Raw genomic sequence first — 22,634 nt, 5'->3', positions numbered from 1 at the left:
GGATGCTACCCCCACCCCCTCAATGCTCACACCGTAAGATGCTATCTCATAGTTGGCACAGGCCCTCTGTGGCGTTTTCTTTTTTAAATCTAAAGCTGCAAACAGTTACACGGGGGATTGACAGCCGCCTACTCTCCTCTTAGACACTCACTGTCACTGCTTCTGATTTCTTCATGTTTTCATTTTACATTCCGCTCAGGTGTGCGCTGCAGCCTTTCCTCCACGGCGGTTCTGTGGCGCATTGAAAGCGCGGCGACGCCTCCCTGCCTCCAGGCGCTGCGTTGCAAGCAGTGAAGGAAAGAACGGCAGGTAGGCGCTTGCAATGCACCGTCACACAACCTGCACCCGCACACATCACTGTGCTACAGGGCGCTATATGAGCTTGGTTCCGGGTAGTTTTCGGCCGAAATGTGTGCAGTAGAAAATGCCTATGGAACGAATGGAATGGGGAAGGCAGTAAACCAGTTTGCCCCGTACAGTGAAAAAGTGCGCCTACAAGAAAAACCGCATACTAGCGCCCTGTCCCTGGGCATGACCAGGTTGCACGGGGCCCCACCGGGGGAGTGAGAGGTGGCCTCGCTAGTCGTGGGTGCGTGCGCAGCTGGGGCAGTGTAGGCCGGTCTAGAAGAGGTCGGGTTTTGGGCCTTGGGATGGACGGTCTCCCGGGGGGCCTGGGTCACCGGGCTCTGTTAGGGAGGGCAGACTCCACCGCATACTAGCAGGTTTGCTTGCTACTGTTGAGGTGGGGGGGGGGTTGCCGTTTTTAAAAGTATAAAAGACCTTCCACCCACCCCACACGCATCCCCGCATCTCTCCTTCTAAGCGCGCTTGCCCTCGCTGACTGCTGACAATGGTAAGTTTTCATGGCACGTCTGGGCAGGGTAACGGATTTTGCCATCTGGGGGCGGTGGGTGTGTTTTCATTGGTGTGCAGGCGCGGTAGGTTGTTTGACTGCTCTGAAACCCTCAGTTTTGTCAGATTTGCAATAACCCGTGCATTCCGTGCTACATCAGTTAAAATGTTACCACAGTGCGAATAGGCAAAGTTTTCTGCAGGAATCGGCACAGCATTTCCGAATGACGGGTTTGCCGAATACCACCCAGCAGTGCTTAATTTGAGCGGGTGTTTTCTGGAGCTCGGCTCCCGCCATTAATTGCTAAAGCCGGCACTTGTGACTGCTGCCACGTGGTGGCGCTGTTCGTGAAATACAACGATAAGAAGTGCAACAGTTGCTTATTGACTAATACCTGCCACCTCATAACTTTGGGGACCCGGAATAGTCCGAATTCGCAACATCGCGCACTATCGCCCACGCCAACGCCGTCCCCATCGTGCCAATGCTAAGGAGGGGGCTCACCAACTAGAGGTGTGCAGCTGGATCCCTCTCCCTTGAGTGGGACGTTGCGTGACGGATGCTCCCAGGTAGCTGGTCCCGATGCCTGTTACTCGCCGATGCTGAAAGCATCCTGTAGCGTGCCGATGCTCACATAGGCCCTAAATGGGCTCCCCCTCCGCAAAGGAGGGGGTGGGGCGTAATAATTTCCTTGCCGAATGGACCCACTATAGGTTCCAAAAGCCTGAAGATGCCGAGAGTGGGGGGGCCCACCCCACAGAAACAGCCTCGGCAAGGTCGCCTGGGTGATATGGGACCTACCCTGCAAGTGAGCTTGGGACCTTGCCGCTAACAAGCGACAGCTGCTGCCCGCGGGACCTCGTCCTTCAATCCCTGCCCCCGTCCTGCTCCCTAACCTCCGTACCCCCACGCCCTTCACCACTTGCAATTGCGCGAGGCCGAGGCAGGAGCTGGGACGGTGACCACCACGGGCCAGTGAGAGACCCCTACTAGGTCGGGGAATGAGGGGGAATAACACACGGCCCGCACTGACTGACCTCATGGTCAAACGACCTCGTTGCAGAGGCAGCAGCAAACGGCGTCAGGGGTCACCGACTCGTGGCCGGCAATGGCGGCGGGTGCCTCGTGGCCGGCAATGGCGGCGGGTGCTCGCAACCCGTCATGGTGCTTCTATTATTTGCGGCCGGAAAAGGCCAAAGGGGGCCATGATCGCTCCACTTGCTCCCCCCTTACTGCACCATTCTGGCCAAGTTGCCGGTAGCAACCCCCTTCCGACCGCCGCACCTCACTCCGGTATAACCCTTCCCACCCAAACCGTTCTAAATTTATCTCGAAAAACGTGACCAGCAAACCCCGACCCCCCCCGTGATCAACATCACAGGGCCCAATCAACCTGAGCACGTCCAGGGATCGGGCCGGGGGGAGACCAGGCGGATGCAACGTACCTTTGAACCTCGACGATTGTACGACGGCGCGGGAGATTACAGCGCAGAGCAGCCACGCGGAAGAGAAGGCCGAGCCACGCTGCTGGCCAGGATATAGTTGCGAAAACGCCCTCCCCCGTCCACAATGAGCCCTCCCTATTGGCTGTTGTCCGGGGGGGGCGGCAACGAGGGCGCGCTGCTGGCTGCGCTCGCCAGCTGGGTGGTACTAGGGCGCTGTCCCCCCATACTCCCCTCCGTGTCGTGGTGCCAGCGGCAAAGCCGAGAGTCACAGGAAGTTGCAGCTCCTGGTACCCCCTAAATCGAATGAAGGGCTTGGCTTCTCCAGAGACTTTCTCCAGTGACAGAATAAACAGCAATGTTTTCAATGGTATAGCAGAAAGTTCTATGTGAAAAGAAAGAGTTCAGAAATATCTTATGAAAAAATATAAACTCCTAATATAGACAATCAAAATAAAATATTCTATAAATTTCTGCCTCAAAATATTAGCCATGCAGTTGATTCCTGAATGCAACCAAGCTCGCTTTCCACATTTGTTTAGGATTTCTACATTGCACGAACTCGACCCCGAAGGTATGAGAGCGCTTTACATGAGCACTAGTTTTGTTACAGACGGACACATTCATTTTGTTTGGGGAGATTAAGTGATTTGCTCAGAATCACAGGATGTTGAGCGTCCCTCCCGAGATTCGAACCCAGTTCCTGAGCTTCGATTAGGGTAGGATTCATTTAGTATTCTAACTCTAGCCCTTGAGCATTTGGGGTTGCTTGCAGCCTGATTTTTGTGCAGAATGCTGTTCGTGAGGGTGAGATTCTGGTAATGTTTCCTTAAAAGATGTTGTAATGTATGTTTTCACATGCAAATATACCCGGACATCCCTCCAAACTCTCCCTCAATGTCCTACAATTTTTTTTGCATGTGCCTGGCAGGATGCAATACAAAACAATAATTAACCTATATCCTTTGCAATGTGTGCAGGAGCCTATGGACACACTGGTGCCAAAGCCAAGTGAAAACCCTGTACTCAGCTACGCATTGGCTGGGGACATAGAGGGTCTGAAGAAGCTCTTAGAGGACCCTGAAGATCCGACTCATGAGAAGGTCGATCAGATGCTGTCTAAGCAGGATGTGGTTGGGAGGAGTCCATTGTTCCTTGCCTGTATGCTAGGACGCAGCGAGGTGATTCGAGAAATGGCAAAGCATGGAGTGGACCTCAATCAACGGACGCCTAGAGGTAGGCTGCGACAAGCCATGCGATCTGGTAGTGATGTTTGTGACAGAGGCTCTTCCAGGTTGGCTTGCCCTGCATCTTGGCCAAAGGCTGCATGGCCTTCATCATTGAAGATGATGGCTTTCCTGTTCTTTACTGTGGTTTATGCTTTAATGTATGCTTGCATAATTGCACGCCAGATCCATACCACTACCAACAAAAATAGACCTGCCTGATCTTGAACAACAACACTTATCTTCAGATCAGTCAGGTCTATTTTTGTTGGTAGACTGTTGAGTGGGGGGCGACCTGACTGCTTCCCCATTGTGCTCCTTCTGTGTTGACAGATCCGTACATCGACATTTGATCGACGAGATCCCTTTATTTACCACTTCGGCGCTGATGACGAGCTCAGCTCGTCATCAGTTGCGCCGCTCGCATGCTGATGACGAGCTGAGCTCGTCATGTAACGCGCGTTTTAAAAAAACGCCGCGTACAGCGGGAAAAGCCGCCGCGCGCATGCGGTTAATAATTTCCTAGCTAAGCAGGACATTTGTCTCAGACATTCCCGTCGTACAACAGATGTGCGACGGGAATGTTTGAGACAAATGTTTAACCGATGCATATAAATACTTTAGGCAACATTTTTAACGTGCCAGTGCTATTACAGAAGGAGACAAACAATATGCAAATCAGTACAATTCTGCCACAGAAGGAACAGTGTAGCCTCTAATGTGTTTGGTCTTACTGGACTCCTCCAGTGGCGTATGTCTCCTGCCTGATGGAAATATACACATATGAATGCTGAAATAAACTATAAAAAAAACACCTCACAATACTGATTTAAGATTAAATGTGTAAAATAAAATAACCTAACACAATCTTGTAAATGTAACCAAACATTTTCAGTTTGTGTTATTACTAGAGAACAAAGAACAGACATGACAATAGAAAAGGGGTGCCAACAGACATATTAGTGTGAATGGTTATACAGAAGCCTGCCTGACAATAGTGAAACAATTAATTTGTCATTGTCAAATATGGAAACTTAAATCTAAGCCAAATTCCTAAGCCAATGTTGATAGTTTGACACCTCATTCCTTTAATGTGGGAATGACAATTCTCCAAGGTTTAGTGAGGAGAATTTAAAAAAAAGAAATGTGATCTAGCACTATATATGACTCTTTATTTGTCACTCCTCGCAGTTCTTTAAAGCACATTGATGATAAAGTCAAGTAACCTTTAAAATCAGGAGTCACTTCTTTCTTATCCTCTTTGAACTCCAACGTTCTTCCTTTTAAGACACCGACATCCTTCATTCCTTCCTCTTATTCTTTCTTTACTTGCTTTAGTCCTTCTTCTTCTTCTCTACTGTCCTGCCAACATAAAACAGACCTAGCAAGTTAGGTAGGCAAACCCTACAAATAGGATGGGGGTAATACTAACCTCTGTGACTTTAATATATTTAATATTCTCCTCTTCTCAAACCTTGAAGAATCTGCATTGTATGTTTAGACTGAGGCTAGCTCTATGCATTTTAAAAGTCTATTAAAAAAGAATTTGTGACATACTCTGCTAGTCTTAAGTAATATCTCAAAAACACACCCATATTCGCCTGGTCTGCCTCCTTCAGGTGTCTTTCAGCCTCCCTCAATTCAGGAAAACTTTACTCGCCGTAGATTCTCAAACATAATGGGCTTTACACATAGACACATCCAAACCAGCCTCTGGCACTACTGTTTTCACCCACCCCTTAATTATTGCAATAGGACCCTTTTCAATCATTCTCAAATACAAAATCAACAGTTGTGTCTCACCATCCGGTCTGAACTCCATTTGTATTTCATACCATTGTATGCACCTCACTGCACATAACTTCAGCTTCTTATGAAAACCTGGTTAAAAATCAACTCACACATTGTCTTTGTCGGACACAACATTGTTACCAATTCACTACCCGAAGTAAAAAACCTCCTACTCACTTTCAACGCCTGAACATCCAAAATTGTCCTAAAAGACATTAAACAACAAAACTGCTAACTTCCAACTTAACTTCTTCAAACATAGATATCTGTTAACTAGATTCTCTTCAGATACTGCAGACATCTTTTTGATGTTCCACAAGGAACTGCACTCAGGCTGAGGGGCTTTTTAACTTCATAGTTTTTATAACCCTGCACAACAAAGCTTATTTAGCAATAGATCTACCATTAATAATAATAATAATAATAATAAAGCGTTTTGTAAAGCGCATGGCTGCACAACTGTGTATCCCCGCGCTGATTGCTGACAAAACTCCCTACGGCCCACCGGAACAGAGTACAGAAAGATGTTAATGGGGGAAGAGATGAGTTTTAAGTTTAACTCTGAAGAGGGTTTCTGATGGTTCCATTCTCAAATGAACTGGGAGGGCATTCCAATGTTTTGCTCCAAGGAATCGAAAGGAGCGACCACCCAGTTTTGCTCTATAGATCCGGGGAAGTTTAAATTGTGACATACCCGAGGATCTGAGGTTTCTGGTAGGGCGATGGATAGTGAGAAGATTTCTCAAATAGGTAGGACCTTTGTTGTGTGCAATTTTATGGGCATAGCAGAGACTCTTGAATCTAATTCTTTCTCTAACTGGGAGCCAATGTAGCTTAGACAAGGCTGCAGAGGCGGATGATCTTTTTGGTAAACCCAGTACCATGCGGGCAGCTGCATTTTGAATGCATTGAAGCTGGTGCAGTTGTTTTTGGTTCACCCCTAATAGGAGAACGTTTCCGTAATCCAAGTGGGGTGTTATTAGTGCATGCACTAAAGTTTTCCTTGCTTCAGTGGGAATCAGATCGATGGTTTTTCGCAAGATTTTTAGCGTGCCCATACATTTGCCTATTGTTTTATTGACTTGTGATTTTCCCGACAAATCCGAGTCAATCATTATCCCTAGGTTTTTGACTTTTTCGACTGGGTGGGGGTACTCACCCAGTGTAGTAGGCCACCAAGCCTGGGACCATATTGAGGTTTTGTTCCCTACCACTAGCACCTCCGTTTTGTCACCATTTAAACGGAGGCAGTTATTATCCATCCAGGTGGCGACCGCAGCCATGCAGCTAGAGAAATTGGTGGCAAATTTCTCGCTATCTGGAGTGAGCTTGAACATGAGCTGGGTGTCGTCAGCATAGCTGACAATGCCCACCCCAAAGTTCTCTACGACTCGAGCCAGGGGTTCCATATAGATGTTGAACAAGGTAGGGCTCAAACTAGAGCCCTGTGGAACCCCATAGCTGATGTCGCGAGAAGATGACTTGAAGGGTGGGCAATGTATTTGGAATGATCTTTTGGAGAGAAAAGATTTAAACCAGGCAAGAGCATGATCCCTCACTCCAATGTCCGATAGTCGGGACAGCAAAGTGTCATGTAGCACAGTATCGAAAGCTGCACTTAAGTCTAACATGACAAGTGCAGCTGTCTCCCCCTCATCTACCATCTTGCGGATACACTCCGTGGAGTAGAGAACCGCGGACTCCGTGGAGTATCCAGGTCTAAAACCTGATTGTGTGGAATGAAGTATGTTTCCTTCTTCTAAAAAAGTCATAAGTTGTACGTTGACTATTTTTTCAATGATTTTAGCACATTGTGGCAAGAGGGAGATGGGTCTAAGATTTTGATATTGGGTAACCGGAATATTAGTTTTTTATTTGAGAGGGATGACTTGTGCTATCTTCCAAGCCTCTGGAACGTAGCATTCTTGGAAGGACAAGGTGATCAAATGTCTAATTTGATCAATAAGACCGTTATTCATGATGTCTTTAATTTTAGCTAAAGGGCACACATCATTAGGGGATCCTGAGTGGATACTATTGATAGTGTTGATCAAATTATCTTTGTCGGGAGTAGTAAAGCAAGTAAGAGTGCTCTTTTGTGTAAGGAGTGGTACCTTTCCTTCAATAATAGATTTAGAAAAAGTAGCATGTATTTTCTCAACTTTATTGACAAAGAACTCAGCTATCTGTTCACATATGTCATCAGAATATGTGTCCTGCATGTCTAAGGTGGTGGTATCTGTAAGTTCCTTATAAATGCTAAATAGTTCTTTCATGGGGTTGGTTGTCTCTTCAATTCTTGTCTGGTAGAAGGAACTTTTTACCTCTCTAACCATTTTCTGGTATGATTTTAACTCCAGTTTATATAATTCCTTGAGTTCAGGAGAATAGTTTTTCCTCCACTTGCGTTCTATTGCTTTACAGTGTGTTTTCGCAAGTTTTAATTTTTCTGTGTACCAAGGTTCAGATTTGGTTCTTCTGACTGGGGGTTTGGAGGTCCACGGTGCAATTGTATCTAGTGCCTTACTCAGCCATATTTCATAATTGTTCCAAGTATCTTGTAAGGAATATCCTATAGGCGGGGTGTGTTTCTGTAATTCGCTGATCATGCGTTCAGGGGTGTAGTCTTTCCAATTTCGTCGTTTTGTGAACAAAGGTTTGTTGGGGGCTGGCTTCCTCTTATTAATGGGGATATTAAAAGTAATTAGGTGGTGGTCGGACCATATAATTGGTAATGGGGGGGACATTTCAATGCCCTCCCAGGTGGCAAAAACTGGGTCCAGAAGGTGTCCCTGTTGATGCGTGGGGGAGGTTGATAGCAATGATACTCCTATCGCATGTAGAGCAGTCCTAAGTACTTGAGCTTCTTTAGCGTTGTTATCTTCAAAATGAAGGTTCAGATCACCTAAAATCAAGAAGTTATGGTGTTTTATAGCTAATTGAGTAGCTAATTCTAAGAGCTGATTGCAGAAAGAAGTAGCGTTTCCAGGGGGACGATATATAAGAAGACCAGTAACGGTCATCAATGGAGTTATTTTTATTGAGAAGGTCCCACATTCACTATTAGTATTAGCTGTAGTAGTGAGTGTGCATTGTAATTCCTTTTTACAAATCAGTGCAATTCCACCCCCACGTTGTTTAGGTCTGTCGATTCTTAGAAGGCTATAGCTCAAAGGTATCGCCTCTATGATGTCGGGGGCAGAAGATTCCTCTAACCATGTTTCTGTGAGAAACAGCACATCATAGTCTTGTGACTGTAATAGATCTTGTAATTCCGTCTTATGTTTTACCATAGATCTGAAATTTAGCAGCAGCATTTTTAATTTGGGTGTAGGAGCCTTATGTGGTAAAGCATTGCTGAATGAGTAGTTACAAATATTACAGTGTGGCGGGATACAATTGGGGTCAATAGAATGTAAACAGGGTTTGTTAGTGGTCTTACCCCAATCAAATAGAGTCGCGCTAGAATAGCGGATTCTCGGCTGGTCTACCATCTTGTCAAAGCACGAATCTATGGTAGAGGAGCCAGAGTGTCCTGCCCCGCGCCACCGTCGGTCGCGGACGGGCGCAGACGGGCAGGACTCTGGCTTGACTCCGGCGCGCGATCGGCGCGCTCGCAATGCGCGTCCGCTGCGCGGAGCCATGTACGTATGTTTTTAAGCGCTCGGTAGCGCGACGTGCAGCGTGAGCCCTCAGTAAGATGGCCGCTGCCTGACCCTCGAGTTAGCCTAGACCCGCCTGTTACCGGTCAAAGAGTCGACCGTGCTCCCAGGGCAAGCAAGTGACAAGCCTGACAATTATTTTTAGGCAAATCTGCGCTATTGTAGCACACAGGACAAAATTCTATCAGTGCAAGGGGGAGGGAGCGGACACACGGGTAAAAGATAAAAAAGATCGGAACACAATTTTAAAATGAAATCCTCCCGGCTCAAGCCTCAGGAGTAAGTGGTAGCAATTCTAAAATCCCCACGAGCCTATCCTGCTTTTAAGCGCTCGGTAGCGCGACGTGCAGCGTGAGCCCTCAGTAAGGTGGCCGCTGCCTGACCCTCGAGTTAGCCTAGACCCGCCTGTTACCGGTCAAAGAGTCGACCGTGCTCCCAGGGCAAGCAAGTGACAAGCCTGACAATTATTTTTAGGCAAATCTGCGCTATTGTAGCACACAGGACAAAATTCTATCAGTGCAAGGGGGAGGGAGCGGACACACGGGGAAAAGATAAAAAAGATCGGAACACAATTTTAAAATGAAATCCTCCCGGCTCAAGCCTCAGGAGTAAGTGGTAGCAATTCTAAAATCCCCACGAGCCTATCCTGCTTTTAAGCGCTCGGTAGCGCGACGTGCAGCGTGAGCCCTCAGTAAGATGGCCGCTGCCTGACCCTCGAGTTAGCCTAGACCCGCCTGTTACCGGTCAAAGAGTCGACCGTGCTCCCAGGGCAAGCAAGTGACAAGCCTGACAATTATTTTTAGGCAAATCTGCGCTATTGTAGCACACAGGACAAAATTCTATCAGTGCAAGGGGGAGGGAGCGGACACACGGGGAAAAGATAAAAAAGATCGGAACACAATTTTAAAATGAAATCCTCCCGGCTCAAGCCTCAGGAGTAAGTGGTAGCAATTCTAAAATCCCCACGAGCCTATCCTGCTTTTAAGCGCTCGGTAGCGCGACGTGCAGCGTGAGCCCTCAGTAAGATGGCCGCTGCCTGACCCTCGAGTTAGCCTAGACCCGCCTGTTACCGGTCAAAGAGTCGACCGTGCTCCCAGGGCAAGCAAGTGACAAGCCTGACAATTATTTTTAGGCAAATCTGCGCTATTGTAGCACACAGGACAAAATTCTATCAGTGCAAGGGGGAGGGAGCGGACACACGGGGAAAAGATAAAAAAGATCGGAACACAATTTTAAAATGAAATCCTCCCGGCTCAAGCCTCAGGAGTAAGTGGTAGCAATTCTAAAATCCCCACGAGCCTATCCTGCTTTTAAGCGCTCGGTAGCGCGACGTGCAGCGTGAGCCCTCAGTAAGATGGCCGCTGCCTGACCCTCGAGTTAGCCTATACCCGCCTGTTACCGGTCAAAGAGTCGACCGTGCTCCCAGGGCAAGCAAGTGACAAGCCTGACAATTATTTTTAGGCAAATCTGCGCTATTGTAGCACACAGGACAAAATTCTATCAGTGCAAGGGGGAGGGAGCGGACACACGGGGAAAAGATAAAAAAGATCGGAACACAATTTTAAAATGAAATCCTCCCGGCTCAAGCCTCAGGAGTAAGTGGTAGCAATTCAAAGAATACCTTGCTAGAACCACAGATCTACAACAAATCATGATTCTATAACTTAACTTAAATGTCATAAAATCAATGAACTTCACCACGAAGGCCTCTTTGGGTTCCAATCCTTTCCAATCAACATTCAATGCAAACATGCCATCCTTCTCCATGATTTGTCCTCGGTCTTGGGGCACATGACTCCTGTAGGAGTGCTGCAGCTCCTCTGGAAGGCGTTCAACCTGTTCAGATCCTCTGATATTTTCCAAAAAATGAAATTCAGTGGTCTGCTCTCTACCAAAGGTTGTGCCTCCCCTACTCCTTTCAAACATCCTTTTCCTGCATTGAAATAGCCAGGCTACTCCACCACTAACTCCATAACTCCGGGAAACCATGGTTGTGAACCACAAATGGAGTTACCTACACCATTGTACAACTGTGTGTTGTACATTTACTTTCCAAATCATCGTGAATGGTGGAAACACATAGCCCCAATTCTTGCTCCAATCCTGTCAAAAAGCATCACCCCTAATGCCTCTAGATCTGATCTCTAACTGTAATACTTTCTAGCGGTGTGGTTGAACTAGAAGCGAAACGATTTATCTCTAGCGGGCCTCAATTCAACTGGATTTCCTGAAGTACCCTGGATTGAATTCTGCTGTTATCTATCAAGAACCTGTCATTTCAATACACAACAACGTTCTCCTGAACTGGTAGCTGCTCTACTTTGTGGGATATGTTGTCTTCTGCAAAGAACTCTGAAAACACTTTAAACCAAATCAACCTCCCTTTATCTCTAAACACTTTATATTTTGCGACCTCTCTTCCAATCTCGGTTTGCCACGTGTCTCCTGTTTCCCAAATCTAGCCCCATTATGAAGAAAATTGCATCTGTGTCCAAAACAAAAGAAATTGTGATGGACGGATATTATAGTATGGCACCCCGGCAGTTCCTTCAACCACAGACAGATCAAGGCAACGTCTGGTTACCATGGAACATTGGCCTCCAATGCTTAGAGTGGTCCCAATCCCATTTCAACATCTAGGTATCCAAATTGTACGGCTTGTTCATTCTGAATTTTCATTATTTTTTATTCATTTTTATAATTTAGCCTGTCAAAGAGACAAAAGAAGTAGTATTAATATTTTGTTCAGAGCAATTGGAATACTGAGGCAAAGGTCGATTCATGCTCTTAACTGATTCAATCTAATTGTATGGGGGGGTTATTTTAAGATTGGGCTTGGGGTTATGTATAAAATCACCCATTCCTTCCCACTGTTACAGCTCCTTGTCAGATTAGAATGGATGCTAGAAGGATTAAACTATATAGCAATTTAACGGAGCGTGACCTTTGTAACTATATGGAGCTTAATAAAAAGAAGTGACTCAACCCTCTACGTTTATTGGCTATGACCGGGGGACTAATATTGACTATTTCTTTATCTCATGGACCCTGCAAACATTTGTAACCACTGGAAAATAGCTATAGTGATCCCAATCACAATAATTTAGTTCTATGTGTTCCAGTGTACAATAGCATGATACAAATTGTGGGACTAACCAGTCTCTCTACAGCTGATACATGGTTGCGGTTTAAATAGCGAGCTAGAGTCAGAAGGCCTTATTTGGTAATACACTCAAGCAGAACTTGGTGTTGATAATGGAGGAATTATTAACCGATCATCTGCCCAGCCCTATTACTGTAGAAGACTCTGAGACCATAGATCATAATATCCATAACCTACTCACAGTACCCAGCATGCGATTAAAGGGTAACGAACCAGGGTGATTTGATAGGTCATGTAGGGATGCCAAAAGATGCCTGAGGTTAGCCCACCACAAAACACATAAGCATAGGGCAGTTGTTATCATGGGTAGGGGTGAATATAAGCAAGCAATGAAAGAAAGAAAGCAGACCATGAAAAATTGAATTTGGGCCAGGTTAGTCAATGCTTGTGAAGCCAAAGGTTGATTTTGGCATATTGTTAACTCAGGCGATCCTTTAGCCAAGTTTTCAGACGGTTTGGGTACTAGTATTCCAGTAGATTTGTGAGCTGTGCGTTTTAGGTACATATACTGCTTGGGCCCCCAGGGAGACTCTAAACAAGATGCCCACTATTTCTCATTTCCTCTTAATATTATATTTGAATATGAAGAGTTCATGATTGCTATAGCCCAAAGCCTATCGGATAAAGCACCTGGACCTGATGAGGTCTTGGTGGACTTGTATAAGCCAAGCCTGATTTTTGGGTGCCTGTTATTATCTACGCCCTAAACTCGGCAGTAAACTGTACGTTTCTGACTACACGGCGGACCACACTTATTCTCCCAGTATGCAAGAAAGAAAATAGACAGGACACCGATGCTATTGGTCCATCCCCCTTTTGGACTCCATAGTGAAAATCGCTAGACTCATTGCCCTGCAGGTGATTTTGACCTTGGCCAAGGCTTTTTAACAAAATGTCCTCATTACAGTAGGTCTTCATGGAGGGCATAGGCACTCCGGAGCAGTGCCTCAAACTAATGTTTCTTATTAATATATATATACAGTAGCCAAGAAGGGGGTTTATATCTTTCCTTTATGGACTTGAGCTCTGCTTTTGACTGGGTAAACTAATCTAAGTTATGGGGCAGCCTTGTGGACAATGCCTTGGAATCAGGTTTCATAGATTTTCTTCGAGCCCTTCATTCATGCACAAGGGTATGTGTTAGGTATGGACCCGAGGGGGGGTAGCACCAATATGTTTGAGTTACAACGGGGAGTTCACCAATTATGCATGCTGGCACCTGTTTTGATTCTATCAAATATAAATGGCTTTAATAGGCATCTATTTTCTTCAGGCAGAGATACGCTGACAGTTGAAATACTCCCTGTACCATCTCTATTATATGAAGATGATGCCGTGATCCTCTCTTGAACTCCTCTAGGCCTCAAGGATCTGACTGTTGGATTGGTAGCCTATATGTGTATGTTTTATTTAGAAACTAACCTCACCAAAACATATTACATAGCTGTAAGGGAAAGGCCTTCCATAATAAGGCCAATCTATATTAAGGTTAAGCCTATTGAAAGGGTATACAGTTTCTTTTCTCTTGTCTATGGGGTGCTAGGAGTTAAATGTATCTCAGATCAAATAAAACTAGCCCCCTTGTTATTATGGCTGTCATATGGGCTAATAAGCAGCCCATTTTAAACAGACATAATAGAGGAGTGCCCAGCATGTGACCAGGGTATAAAATCCCTTGGCTTAAGTATGTTAGGCAATTGTCTAACAATCTTGGGAGGCCCGATCTGTATCTCACGCCTTCAAAAATAACCCTGAAAGAAAAGGCCTGGGCCGGACAGCTTTACTGGGAAAGGCTGGAGCTGAATAGGGAAGCAATAGAAATGAGTAAGCCCATGGTGCGTGAGTACCCTATCATTCAGATCTCCTCTATTGTAAAACTTTATCTCAATTTGGTGAATAATGTGTGGGAAAGTAACTTACTGACACAATTTCGTATTGGTAGTATAAGAAGAAGTCACCAGCCTTCCCTTCGGCCAATATAATGTAGTTACAATTAAACTATGCCCATGCAATGAAATTTCAGCCCAAACATTGTCGCACTTTGGGGGGAGGGGAGTTGTACGTTTTATAAACCATTAACTTGTCGATACCTGATGTCGATCCTCAAGTGGCATAGCTTTTAAAAAAAATGTAAATCTACACTTTATTTTTTACAATCCTTTTTGTAATCATGATATTTGCTTCTCGGTCGATTTTTTTTTTTTAATTTGCTGGTCGAATATGTACATTTAGTTGGGTGCAGATTTTGAAATGCATTGCACCCGGACTATAGTGGTAGCTTTAGGTCACACAGAAGATCTTCCGGGTGCAATACATTTCAAAATCTGTCGTGTCACTAACTATTCAGGACCCAACTAACGGCACCGGGAACAGTCGTCTGCACACTTTAAAACAAGCATTTGCAATGCAATAGGTCTCGCAGCATTAAAGTTTGAGTTATTGGCATTGTATATGACAATGTGTTGCATTAGATTTTTAGCAAAGTCTGTATTGGTGTATAAAGATGATTTGCAAGATGATAGCGATGGAGTGGGGGATAGACTGCTAGTTTTGCAGTTATAAGCATATATTGTAAGTATGTGTTTTTATGATAAAATGTGTGTGGTTGTGTGTGTAGTTGTGTGTGGTAGTTTGTGTGCTTGTGTGTGTGGTTGTGTGTGTGTGGTTGTGTGTGTCGTTGCGTGTGGTTGTGTGTGTGGTTGTGGTTGTGTTGTGTGTGTGTGTGTCATTGTGTGTGTCAAGGGATAAGCACATTACAAGTTGGCGTTTCTATATTGAAATACGTAGCTAACAATCAAAACGGAATTATGTCACTGACTCGAATACTAATACGTAATTAAAGCTGTGCTTGGAAATGGGAAAAGTACGGTAGGAAGAGCTCTTGTTAAACAAGCCCAAGATAGGTGAGTGCACTAAAATTCCATACTAAAAGACTCTTAAAAAATATTCTGTTGGAGAAGATCGGTAAACCATAGACTAGACACGTATCGGAGAACAAGCACACCTGGGAAATAAGGGTGTAATGTGGCCCGGAGAACAGCAGACACATCACGGAAGAGGGGACATGAACCACACTGAGATGTGATATGATGGTATGGAGGGAGAAAGGGGTGAACCGCGGGGCGGCCAGGACAGGTATGAAGTGGGCAGGAGAATTACTAAAGAAGAGGACAGGGCGTCGATAGAAGAACACCTAAGGCCGTGTAGGGTGGGAGGATTAACAGGCAAGAGGTAGTACTACGGTTTGGACTTAGTACGGTCAGCGGTGGGCTCCTTAGAAAACTTTTTTCCGTTTCCTTGACAATTATTTTTGTATTCATTTTATTTAATTACAAGTTAAGCACTAGATAACAGCTATATAATTGCAAAAAGAACAAGCGGTGGGTAAACACGCACTTTGTTCTATAGTCCTTGCTTACGAGAAGCAAGAATAGCAGTTAAGAGGTGCAGTTACTGCCAGCCTTGCTTCTCGTAAGCAACGACTAGAAGTACAAAGTGTGTGTCTACGCACCTCTTGCGGATCAAAAAACATAAATAAAAGGCATTGTAAAGAATGCAAGACCTATTGCATTGCAAATGCTTGTTTCTTCAGCATTGCCAGTGATATTAAATACAGTCCTCTTTCTGGAATTATAAGGGATGCTGTTGGACTTGATAGGCACACAGATAGACCTCACATCACGTTTTACAAGACACAGTGAACTATTCAAGGAGGAGGACTGGGTGCCCCTAATTATAAAGTTTACTCTCTGGCAAGCCATTTGCAATGGATGATGAGATGGGTGGGAGATCACTGTAACTAAGAGTAAGACAACATAAAAGCAGCACTACCTAGGGGCATGAAACTGGGCTGGCTACTGAGTGCTACAAGACTTCCACCCTCTCTCCAGATCTTGTTCCGAATAGCTAGAACCTGTTGGCATTGTTTTCTATAGTGGGTGGGTAAAACTGTACTGTACTCGCTGGACATCCCTCATTAGTGTCTACCCATGTTTCACAAGACCACAAGCACAGGATAACAGACTGGGCTAGAAGTAGGCCTTACAATAAAGAGGGACATATTCAACCAGGGACAGTGCTTAATTTGTAAAAGTGCCAGGGCCCTTCTCTGGAGGCCACTGCATCTTGCACCACCCATTGCCTCTGCCAGTGCTGCCAATGACAGACCCAACACAACTACTAAACCCCACACTCCAACAAGTGTGACTGTTCAGACTTTTCCAGCAACCCAAAAGGTATGAGAATGGTGTGGGTGCAGGTAAACATCATTTTAAATGTATAGTGACTGATTAAACAAAAGTTGTTCTGCACATCTCAAAATAAGACAGCGGCGCCACCATGTGGCAGACTGTCATAAAAGCTGGTGCTGAGAATTAAGTGCTGGTGCCAAGCACCAGAAAACACTGGCTCACATTGAACTATGAGCAGGGATCTCTACGCATGTTTGATAATGTGCTAGTGATTTACCAAATGCAAGACAGACACGTTTTAACAGAGCACCCACTGGAACTTTTCTACGCGCACGTACTTTCTGCTCACACATGGACAGAGTAAAAAAGTCATTATCGCACTATGCACCACGATACTATCTCAATACGTGCATGAAAACAGAAGTTTGAAATGGGAAACGCAGGCTGGCTGCACGATTTAGGAAAGCTAATCGATGAAACGTCTAGATACACGAAAACTGTTTCCACAAATCCATGGTTGAAGTACACTCAGTTTAACTACCCCCATCATATATACTTGTCACACAAATGCATTAGTCAATGCATGAGGGAGCGAACTAGGAATGTCCTGGGTATAGAACAGCGGATGCAGACTTCTACCATACAGTATGGGCATTCCCTGCTATTATAAAATATTGGGAGTAAATACTTAAGTAGTGTTGGAAATAACAGACAAGAATATAATATTCAACCCACTAGTACTAAATCTTGCAATTGAAAGAAAATAAAAATATATAAATTTGTTGACCTTATTATAGTAAAAAGGATAATAGTGATGACTTGCAAAGTAACTTATAGAAGAAGGATGTTAAAATGGGCTAAAGCTGAAGACAGACATGCTAAAGCGTATTGAAAATCGAGAAGGCAAACGTGTGGCATACTACCCCTGGGATGTGCTGATGATTAAATTAGAAGCAAAGTCAGATAAACGCCCTCAATGAAATATTGGATCGTTGATATATTATTTATTCCGGTGATGAGGAAGAATGAGTATGCATATATAAATTGCCTTCATTTATTTTTTCTTCTTGCTCACACATGATAATCTTGGAATACAATAATGTAAACATTGCTAAGCATGTGCATATTAAATTATATGAAGATTATAGCCGTATACCTGGGACCGAGTGTTTGGTGTTATAGAAAAGGGTTTGTTGAACATGGTGATGTATGGCTCTCGAACATGTAACAAGTGGAGTCACATTTGGGCAAGAGAGTAGAACTTGCTATGTGTGCTATAAACGTACAAAAATGAATAAAAAGCTGTGAAACAAAAAAAACTTATGTGACTGAGGAAAAACGGCCTGATTATGTACCGTTAATCTTCATTACTCTAAGTCCTACTTCCACTCAACCCAATCATTACCTATTGTCCACATCCTTACTATGTGAGGCATACCAAAGCAATAAAGGACTCTTATTTAAAAGAATCGTTCTCACAAATATAATGCAACAAACATAAATTTAATACATAAAGGTGAAACGACATCTGACACCATTAAAAGAGCAAAATCAATCCTATTTCCAGCTCTTAATAAACAAACGTGAAACAATATTAAGCTGCTGTATGATGCAAACCCAATGCCAAAGTTCTCCCCAATAAACAAACGTGCAAACTAAATTAAGCTACTGCATAATGCAAACCCCACGCCAAAGTTCTCCTCAATATTAAAAATATTCTGCAGGGAATGCTATGTCCTATACAGCATCTAGCTTAGGTTTAAGTTCAATAATCAATCAGAGACCAACTGTCACAAGCTCCAAACAGCACCATAGTAAGGGGCAACTGTCCACGAGAGTCTAGCGTGTGCATCTCACCCACCTCAGTTCTTGTCCCTTACGATCCACAGGCACCGGCTGCAGAAACCAGCTGCTCCCGCATCGGACCCAAACAGACAGCACAGGTCCCCCTCACCAATCACAAGATAACCAAGACGTGTAAACGTCACGAGACCTAAAAAATGAAGACGTGCGTGTGACGAAAACTACCGTAGGGCGGGTCTTGGTGCACACGTGTGTGTGTGTGTGCGCGCGTGTGTGTATGTGTGCGACGGCGCGGGGGGCTCGGTGCACTCGTGTGTGTGTGTGCGAGCGTGTGTGTATGTGTGCGACGGGGGTATGTCTCTGTATGTATGTATGTGTGCGTGCATGGGCGCTTGTGTGTGTGTCTCTGTGTGTGCGCATGCATGTGTGTTGGAGCTTCCCAGGAGACAGGAGATGGCCACAGCGAGCGCGTTCGCACGCGCGTGGCCAGGTCCTGTCTCCGGGAAAGCTGCTTCGGTAACAATAGGTCTCTGGCGAGACCGCGCTTTCGCGCGGTTAACGCCACGAGACCTAAAGAGCTAAGGCAAGTAATAGTTTCAATGGCATTGTTGTTTACTGTTTATTATCGCACTCGCGTAGAGTTAACGATTCCCTAACGTTTTCAGCTAATCTTCTGGATACCGTAAAACCGTGGAATAATTTTGTCAAAATGCAGTTCGGAGTAAGTTTGCATGGTTACACTCTTCAAGTGTTCAGTTTGGATTTACAATGCACACGCTGGATAAGACACCGTCCAAATCTTCGTTTCAATATACTTTCATGTTCGCATATCTGGAAGTACTAAACTAACTATCCGAATTCAGGCATGACTTTCAAACTCATCATTAACCCACGTTTTGTAAATCCGGTGACACCACGGCAGAATGCAGGATTTTCCTCCACCTTGTTTTAGATAATAAAAATTTTTGTTTTATGAAATCGATGAGAGTCTGTCCCACAACTTCACGTACTCTTTAATCAAACTTTCACTGAATTTAGCATCATAACTAGGCCTGGGCGGTAAATTCCGTTCTGCTCATGGAATTTGCGGAATTTGGGTAATTTTGCATTCTGTGGAGAATGCGGAATTACCAAAAATTCCGCAATCCGCTGCTTCGTGAATTTTTTGTTTGTTCACGCTTTCAAAATGCGTGTTTGCAGGATATTTCCCCCCGAGCACGCAAACAGCATCCGCGAAAAGGAGAAAAGCATCGCGAACGGGCGGAACAAGCAATTCCGCGTGCTCGTGGAACTCTGCGCGCTTGCGGAGATTATTTACCGGAGCTTTGCGTAGCGCGACTACGCACATTCCGCCCACCCCTAATCATAACACTCGCATGTGGACTCATTGTTTACCATTTAACTATCACAGACGAGAGCCCTTACTTTCTGTGTATTTATCACCCGCTTTTCACATAACAAATCGATTGTTAAGTTATATTTCTTAACTTCAACATGATCTTTGGCATGTTCGCCATTCTTAGTACTGAGCTCGAGTTTCTTCTATCTTTCAGGTTAAAGCACCTGATGAAGCGCAATAGCCCGAAATGCATTGGGCACATGAGCATAAGTAAAACTTAGACATCTGTAACTAAGCGCAAATTATCGTCATGAATAAATAATGAACGAAATAAATGAAGAAAAAGTGACAACACAATAAAGAAATTTGAAAAGAATTTTACAAAGATTGCAATCGTTTATTTACAAGTTATCATCGAGTGCAAGTTGGAGACGCCCCTGATTCCTTGAGGTCTGTGCTTTTAGTGTAGCCTATCATTGACCGCATTATTTGAAAAGCAATAGGTGATCGATCAATTACCCTCCTGCAAGCAGGAAATGAAAAGTGTTTCTCTGGGATTGTGCCTCTTCCAGAATGCAAATACTGCTATGTCCTCACTGTAATTTTCTCCTGTCTAACTGCCTTTGCTTGGGCACACATAACTATGTTGTTACCGTCGTGTGCATTACTTTTTTGCACAATTACTGAAATGTTATAGCAATTTGTATGACATATATTAACGTATATATCTTAACCACGTCATGTGCTAATTCACAAAGAAGCATGTAAAATGTGCTTTCTACAACTTTTACCATATTTCACCACAAAGATAAACCCAAGTTTACAACAACTGAAAATCCCAGGTTCCTACCTCACATTCAATACTACTCGATTGTCAAATATCCACAACGTTCACCTTCTCACAAGATCAACACAAAGCACTTATTTGTCAAAAAGAGCAGCTTGTAAAGAGAGAGATTGTTAGAGTTCAAAGGAGTGAAGAAGGAAAGGACTCATTCTAGTTCAAAATGTTGCTTGGTGAATGATTCTATCATACTGCCTATGCTTCTTCCCTCGTGAAAATTGGCCCATGTAGAGCCTATATTGTAAAACCCATGGGCAGACACTACTGTGCTGGCCAATTAGAGGTCTATCACTTTTACCACTCCCTACTTAGGGGCATATTCTCAAGAACGGCGTTAGAAATTATCGCTGGTTTAGTGGCAGAAAACTGCAGCTAAAGCGGCGATAATGGGCTTGATAATATGCCCCGGAGAATTCCAATAGAAGCCCATGTTCACACCAGAAAATGGACTTCTGTTGGATTTCTCAAGGGCATATTATCAAGCCCATTATCGCCGTTTTAGCTGCAGTTTTCTGCCTCTAAACCAGCGATAATTTCTAACGCCGTTCTTGAGAATATGCCCCTAAGATTTTTGGGGCAGGCCATCAGTTGCCAATTGTCTAGCTTTCTGGAAGAGCACCATCTCTTGGATAATTCTTAGTCAAGATTTTGTTGACATTATAGTATGGAACCAGCATTATTAGCAATTTCTAAACGTGCATGCTATCATGGATAAAGTGGCCATGTCACATTAGTCATATTGGATCTTTGTGCAGTGTTTGGCACAGTTTCTTATGTCATCTTGCTAGACTACCTATCTCTTATGCTAATCAAGATTGATCTGCATCAAAATGGTGGTATTTCTTTCTATTCGATCGGTCCCAGACTATTGAGCTTGTTTACATCGTCTATCTTGTGACTAAAAAAGGAGTGCCTCAGGGATCATCTTTAAGTCCTATTCTTAAAAATATGTATTTTGCTCCATTGGCTTGAATAGTGCAGTCTTTTGGGTTCTCTACAGCGTCTTACATGTACACCACACAGCTGATCATGTCGATTTCTGAGCGAATCTCCCACACTCAAAAGTTGTTTAAAGACTGTCTCTGGGCAGTGGTTAAATGGATGCATATAACCTGCCTCAGCTCAAGTCAGAGAAAATGGAGTTTTTCGCATTTCGCGAATGTGTTCCGGGTGTGCTTCAACGCCTGTTTAAAGCGGAGCTGGTTTCGTGGTGAATGAGTGTGCAGTGATAGCGTGTGAGTGTGAATTAAAAACTGTCCTTGGGTCCCAATTCCTATACTAGGTAATTTTATTAGCGGGCCCTTGGCAGTGTTAAAAACAAGGCAATAGATGTGTTGTGGAGTTATCTATGGTCTCCCTCTCCTGTGCGGTCAACATGTTTCAGCCAGGCCTTGGTAATGAGCTGGCTTTCTTCAGGACCTATGAATGTGTGAAGTGCTCGTGAAGTGATTTAAAAAAAAAGGCAGGGTCAGGAATTGAGTGTAAGTGACCCGCTATGTGTTGCACTCGCTAAGGTGCAATATGGGTCAGAGGGTGCTTCCCTCTGTGCTTTGTACTTTTGAGATGATCAGAGCAAAGCTCCATGAGTATCCGGCATTGGGGTCGGCTTAGAAACGCCTTTTGGGTGAAGCTCGGCCCCTGCCCCAGCACCTACTTATTATGCATTGGATCTCTGTGTAATAATATTTCTTTCTTCCGTACAAACACACTATCCCTATGCCCTTTGATGCTAGTTCCCATTGATAATACATATATTTCAGGGGAAATGAACTAGTCTTCCTGTTCCTCCCTCTCCCCTTGATACCTTATAACATACTTGAAGTTAGTTACTTCCTATTTCACTGTGATTTTTTGTTTTTTTGCACAACCGTTTGTAGACAAATGCTGCTTTTCTTGGGTTAATGTAACCTGAGTGGTTCGTGTACATGTGCAGCACCTGTTCTCTTCTTGAAAGACCCTGGTAGTGAATATATAATTAACTAGAAGTGTGAAGGGTTGATTCCTGGGGAACAACGAGGAAGAATTTTGAACGACACAATAACTATATTTGTTGAGTATCCAGGTATTGAGAGGTCCTCCTGCCTACAGACACTTGAAGCAGAGAAAAACCCTCCTGTACCTAGACCCATAAGGCTTACTCCACTATGCCCGAGAGCTTAGAATTGAGTCCAAACACTTTATTTAGTAACCTTATATGACAGACATGTGACCAGCACAGACTCCTTCTGTGCCACCAAGTTGTAGAGTTATCTCCACCATAAGTAATGACTGACCAGTCATCCTATCTAGCGTGGATGATCAACCACCATGCAAAGCATAGA

At 44.3% G+C, this 22,634-nt stretch overlaps 1 protein-coding gene across 4 annotated transcripts in view; it reads left to right on the top strand.

Annotated features, from left to right (window-relative positions):
* The window catches only part of ANKRD45 (ankyrin repeat domain 45), a 502,291-nt gene that overhangs the window by 213,833 nt on the left and 265,824 nt on the right, over nucleotides 1-22,634 (top strand). For all 4 annotated transcript variants that reach the window (XM_078642319.1, XM_078642293.1, XM_078642311.1 and 1 more), the window contains one exon: nucleotides 3,276-3,531. In XM_078642319.1, coding sequence (XP_078498445.1) covers nucleotides 3,276-3,531 — 256 coding nt within the window. The remainder of the gene's footprint in view (nucleotides 1-3,275; nucleotides 3,532-22,634) is intronic.

The sequence above is a fragment of the Lissotriton helveticus genome, chromosome 1_1 (assembly GCF_964261635.1).
Source record: "Lissotriton helveticus chromosome 1_1, aLisHel1.1, whole genome shotgun sequence".
NCBI classification, from domain to species: Eukaryota; Metazoa; Chordata; class Amphibia; order Caudata; family Salamandridae; genus Lissotriton; species Lissotriton helveticus.
This window is presented reverse-complemented; position numbering and strand designations above follow the sequence as displayed.